General features: G+C 40.9%; 1 protein-coding gene across 1 annotated transcript in view; it reads right to left on the reverse strand.

Moving 5' to 3' along the window:
- LOC101995212 (collagen alpha-6(VI) chain) overlaps positions 1 to 2,437 on the reverse strand; it is a 102,721-nt gene extending 100,284 nt beyond the window's left edge. The window contains exons 1-2 of the mRNA XM_005368499.2: positions 2,377 to 2,437; positions 410 to 444 (exon numbers count right to left, since the gene is read on the reverse strand). Coding sequence (XP_005368556.1) covers positions 410 to 444; positions 2,377 to 2,437 — 96 coding nt within the window. The remainder of the gene's footprint in view (positions 1 to 409; positions 445 to 2,376) is intronic.
- Positions 2,438 to 6,415: the final 3,978 nt, after the last annotated feature.

The raw sequence follows: 6,415 nt of genomic DNA on the forward strand, positions 1-6,415 counted from the left end.
TGTGTGTGTGTGTGTGTGTGTGTGTGTGTGTTTGTGAACAGAAACTTAGTTTCATCTTTGAATTTTGTTTCAGTACCTTTGTGAACAAATCAACATCCCACAATCTCTCAGGAAGAAGAGGGGTTTAGTTCATGGTGTGAGTGCTTTGTACAACTTCATATGGCAAAGTTTTGCAACAATAAACATCATTTTGCAAAGAATTAGCAAATTGGGAATGTGTAAATTTAGCAAAATAAAAAGGCAGAGGTGTTGTCTTGATGGGCAATTTCCCCTGTTCTTTTTACAGAATTGGGACACACACACACACTGAAAGTTTTCATCAAATCAGATTTCTCCAAATTGATTTGAGCGATGAAACCTAAAGTCTTGCATTGCAATTCTAATTTAACCAATGCCTTAGCTTACCTACTTGATTTGTAAACATCATTTTTGTACTATAAAGTGCTGAATTGATGAAGTGTAAGACATCACAAATACACAGGATTAACTTACTCTGTGGAAAAGTTAGCTATAATATATTCAGCAAGTCATTGAATGAGCATTATGATTGATACATTTATTTACACATATGCAAAATATAATGGCAGCAAAGAATTTGAGGTAAGAAATGAGACTATAATCTTGGTTTCAATTAAAAACATATCTTATCTTGGAATATAAAAACCTTTTCGAACCATTAACAATTTGCTAGTTGTATAGGACTTAGCACATATATATAGTACACACACATATATATCGTGTGCTGTCATTATAATATATAATCAAATACATATAAATAGCATGTAGATTATGTGTATCATATATATTACACACACACACACACACATATATATATATATATATGCATGAATGACATAGTATCATTATCCCAGACTGGCTTTGAAATCCTGATTTCCTGTCAGCACCTCCCAAGAGTTACAGGCATGTATCTATCACTGTGATAGTCTCTGGAACTAAATATTTATTTTACAGAAAATCAGAGATTCCATACTTGCTTCATTTCCTCATGGCTGCTTGTCTGGTTCCTGGACTTGCACTACTTTATCATGAAGGCAGATAGAGAAACCATGAGTATTTGTGTGCACGTTATCTGAGAAAATGCAGTGCAGTTGGATCAAGTGGCAGGGAAGCCTGCCTATCGTCAGCTATTTCTACGAGCATTATCAAGTCAGACACTATACAGGAGCCGCAACCTCCTCTACTTTAAAATAAGGAGGTTTGATTAGCAAATGGCCAGGCTATCTCCTTGCTTTAAGATCTCATCACAATTGGTTACTAGATAAATGGCTATCACAAGTCATAGTAGTTCCTGGGTTTTGAGTTGTTCCCTCCCCCCCCCCCACCCCCCCTTCGCAGTCAAGACTGGATCCAAACCGCGGGTAAAGGCACCTGCCCCCCCCCCCCACCACCACTTCTAGGAAACTAGCCCTGGCCTCCATCATTCGGTCTCTGTGAGTATCTGACCAAATCAATTGGTCCTTTCTAGTCCTTTAAGTGACCTCACGCCCAGCAATCTGAGATTCTACCCTTTACCATACAGCCAGCAACATTTGGGAGAAAATGAGCAGAGGGGCCAGTCAGGACCTTCTTCAAGGGAAGGCTGGGTACCCAGTCCAGAGAACCCTGTTGAGGGTGGCTTGCTGTATGACCATCAGTGGCCTTTCTACTCACGCAGAAGCTCCTCTATTTTGTGTGGGAAAGGCATTTGGCTGATTAGCAAAGCGACAGTTCCAGGTCCTTCTTCATGTCTAAGCCACGTAATTGTGGGGCGGGGGTGGAGATGGACTCTTCCTCCAAAGCTTAAGGCTCAGAGAGACATCGAATGATGATATTTTAAGGGGCAAAGTCTGGCTTATCTCCACTAAGCTCATTTCAAGGACACAATCCTAGAGAAAGTTATAAAGTCAGTGTAGGTGGTTCTGGATGTGAGCTGGCCCCCACGCACCAACTTAAGCAGGACTGTTTCACGTGAGTTCCTGACCACAACCCTGACATCGAGTGCTAGGAGCTCTCTCTCCAGGGTAAACACATGGATGCCTTTAGAAGCAGCGGTCAGTCCAAGACGCTGCAGAATCTACACTCTCAGTCAAAGCAGCATTTGCAGTCAAGACAATTAAAGACTGAGTTTTCCAAAGAGATCTAGAGGAGACTGAATTAAGGACAGATGACAGCTTTCATATATTTTATCAGCAGCTTGGGATTTCCAGATATGAGGAACCAAAGAAAGATAAAACCTCGCCCCCGCATCCTTATTGCCATTGAAATCAAGCAATGTGAAGCTAATACCATAACTTAAACGGCCTCCATCCATTGACTAACATTGAGTATATATGTATATACAAAATAATGCGAGGAAACAATTCCATATCTTCTTACCAGAATCTTGGCTCACACAAACATGGAAACAAGCCATTGTCAGGATCAAAATCAGCAGCATTTTCATGTTACAGGCTGACAACCCCCAACATTAAAGCTAAAAAAGAAAGATACAGGAAATCATTTGACTATTATTGTGAATCAAGACTCATGTAGATGACAGCAGACAAAATTAGATAATAAACTCGGTGTGAAAAGGGGTGAGGGGTGGCTATGGTTCACTGGCCTTCGAATCTGTGAGGTGCCTTGGAGGAAAACGAAGCAACTCCCTGAGAGATGTGCTTCCTGGAGGAAACATGAGACCCTGAACAGAGACAGTGCAGGTGGCCAGATGCACTGTGTTCCCATTAGTCTCTCCTGCATGCTCAGTGCACCCTGTCTGCTCACCACCAGGACAGTGCAGAGTTCACTGTGCTGTGTTCTAAAACAGCTAATTTTGTCTCCCAACATGAACATGTAGTAGGTGCTTCATGTTAAACTGTTTGTATTCTAGGTATGGGCTGAAACCCTGTTTTCCCCACTCCCTCCTTAGTTCTGTTGTGATTGCCATTTATTTATTTATATTTTTATTTTTGAAACAAAATAAAACAAAACAAAAACCAGGCTGGCCTTGAATTCAGAGTTCTCCCTTTCTCTGGCTCCAGGGATTATATGTACTACCATGCCCAGCTATTTTTCTCTCCTATATTCATTTTTAATTTTAGATTTTCTTATATATTTAAAAAGTTATAAATAAAAATATCATGTATGAAAATTAACCAGACCCCAAAAGACTATACAACTCAAGACAGGTAGCTATTTTGGAATAGAAGCTTTGTAGCTTCATAATGGATCTTATTCTTTCACTATTGAACACATTTTAAACACTTGTCTACACTCTAAAGTCATGACCGAGTTAGAACTGAGCAAACAATTAGCCTGCTATCCGCTCATATCCGCAGGTGGCCATAACCTGCGTTCAGTCATCTTGAAGCCCTTAGATTTGCCTTTCTTGTTTCCTTCATGGTATACTTCACCCACATGTCCATTTGTTTACACATACACATACACCGTCGGCTAGTTCTGTATACAAAGAGAGCATGAAGTTGTTATTCCAAGATTGTGGAGCTTGCTTAATACTATACATTCTAAGTCCATCCATTTTCCTATGAATTTTGTGCTTTCATTTTTCTGTAGACCTGAGTAGCATTTCCATATGTAAATGTAGCTTATATTTAATTTTCATTATCCATTTGTCTATTGATGGACAATTAGGTGGATTCCACTGATTTGTGCTTTATTCTTAAATCTGAGAGAGGAAAAAGGAACACGAGCTGTGTTTTGATGGAAGACAGAAGGCTCCCTTCTTAGTTTGTGCCCATTTGCCTAGACCCACACAGAGCAAGGGGCTCACAGTCCCAGCTTGGCCTAAAAGGCATTTTTCAGCCACCCTGGAATGCCAGTCGTGGAGTTAGACAGAATATTGAATACATTACAAATCAATATAAGCACACAGAGGACATTTTCAATTATTTCCCCAGTAAATAAAAAGTGAGCTGGTCCATTTCTGAGCCTTGAATAATATTACAGTGTCCAGCTTAATTGCTACCCAAAGGTATAGTCACCATTCCAACTATGGTCACCGCACTCTACTTCAGGGTGCCCCTCCAGCTCAACAGCTCACATGTTCAGTGAAAGGACTCTAGACTGAGCAACTCTATCCTTATTTCCCTGCCTGCCCCGTCGTCCCTTTGACCTTCTCCTCTTTGAGACTGGGCTCCAATCCTTCGCAGGAGTCTAGACACCTCACACTTTTGAAGCTATGCAAAGCATCAAGCTCCAGGCAAGTGGAAATGAGTGCGCTGGGGCTGGGCTCCTAAGAGGTCATTTCAAGCCAACCTTTTCATTTTAAATGGATAAGGATACCTTAAAAGAGAATGCCATCGTAAGTATCATCAGAACATGAGTTACTAGTGTATGTAAGAATAAACAAATGCTCCGTGTGTGTGTGTGTCTGTGTGTGTGTGGCGAGAGAGAGAGGAAGAGGGGGGCTATAATAAAACAAGCAAGGGAGATCCTTAAGCCCAAGCTTGGGCAGCAGGGTTGCGCTGGGCTGGGCTGGAGCTCAGTGGTAAAGGGTTCACCTCTATCTTCAGTCCCAAGTAAAAAGGCTTTGAAGGCAGAGATTATGCTTATTGTATCAAAGCATAGACAAGTGCCCATGATTTAAAGGTTGGTGTGCTACCACAGATGATCAGATTTTCTCATGAGTATTTCAGAAATATCTGATCCCTTAAAGGCAAATGAAGAATGAACGAGAGAGACTTAAGGTAATTAGCATAAAGTTTGGATTCCCGGCATACTTCACCTTCCTACCATGGTATCATCTTAATGCTGATTGCTTCTCATTATAGAAACCAAAGTGCGGGTCTCTTTAATCTGTATTCTGCTGTGTTACATCCATTCAGAATCAAGCAAGCAAAGGTTAATGTGGCTCTTCTGGAAGCTACATGTTATGAAATAGTTTTTTTAAAAAATCTTGTCTTTGTAAAATTTCTGCAGTGCAGAAATTTATACCACAGCTGAGAAGCTAGCTCGGTCACCCAAGCATTGGCTCTGAGCTCAGAGGGTTCAGAACATGATCAAGCCTTCTCGAGGTTTTGGAAATCAGCAGTCACAGAGAGACTTCTGTCCTACACGAGCCAACTCATAATCCAGGCCATATCTACCAAATAAGATAGTTTACAGCCCAGGGGAATGTAGAAGCAACATTGGCAGCATTAAGATAAATGTCATTTCTGTTTAATTGGGACATGCAGGATGCAGTTCTAAGCGCTGGCTTTTTCTTCAGAAGTGTTATCTGCTGCGTCACTGGGGAAAACATTGGGTCTTTGCCATGGTGTCAAAGGTTAATGGCTGTTTACTCATTAACCCTTAGAGGTGCCACCACTTCCCTCCTTCAAGCGGTTCTTCTACCCCCAGCCAACTCAAAGGGAAGAAAAGTAAATGCTCTAAGGGGGTCTTAGGCCTATGTGAAGACGCTGAAGGACAAGTCCTTGGCGTGCAACAAGATGAATGAGTATGGCCTCCATGATGATAAAGAAAGCAAAGACACAAACAAGTTACCTGTTAATGTCACACACTTCAGAATCTCTCAAAGGCTCATCAGTTCATCATACTTGAACAAAGTCATCAAGTAACCTTGTCACTTTGTAAAATCAACACTTTTCTGGGTTAAGGTGTTTGGCAGAGAGGAAAGAATATAAACCAAAGCTTTGTGATTGAGGCTCTGCTCATATTTAAATGGTTACTTGATGCTACACAATGCCACCCCACTTCCAGAGGTGCCTAATAGGAAGCACAGAGATTGTAGTCTCATGTCCAGAAGGCCCCCAGTTTACTGTTCTTCTATCTAACCCCTATAATCCAATAAAGAAAAAACAAATAAATAGTCAAAAATAGTGGCAGACCTAGGAGTGTAGGCCAATAATCTCAACACTGAAGTAGGAAGATCCCAAGTTCAAAGCCTGCCTAGACTACCGAGTAAGTTTGAGGCCAGCCTGGGTAACTTAACAAGAAACAAGTCTCAAAAACAAAAAGTAAAATAAAGAGCAGGAGGTTAGGAATCTAGCTCTGAGACAGAATGTTTGCCTAGTACATGCCAGTACTACAATGAACTAACTCACAGACAGACAACAGCAGCAATAACAAAAACTTGGGGAAATCCTTTAAGGCTCAACTACATGAAGCACAGGGGACTGACTCTTCAGAATGCAAATCCACCACTAGCTAGAACTGTCCACTTAGAACCTGGAAACACAGACACAGTCTGAGAGAAACAAGGACACAAAACGATCAGATCAGAAATCGGTAAACTAAAAAAAATTATTTTAAAATTTAGCTGGACTTTGAAAAAACAAATCTCAGAGGACTAGTCATTGAAAACATTTGTTCATTGTAAGGTCTTCTCTTAAGAGAAACAATTTAACCAGGTCCAATCTGTTAGGAGTTTTCCCAAGCCTAATGATTTTGGGGAAAGGAAATATCCAACCACAGCCCC

Source organism: Microtus ochrogaster, unplaced genomic scaffold (genome assembly GCF_000317375.1).
Source record: "Microtus ochrogaster isolate Prairie Vole_2 unplaced genomic scaffold, MicOch1.0 UNK33, whole genome shotgun sequence".
Classification (NCBI taxonomy): domain Eukaryota; kingdom Metazoa; phylum Chordata; class Mammalia; order Rodentia; family Cricetidae; genus Microtus; species Microtus ochrogaster.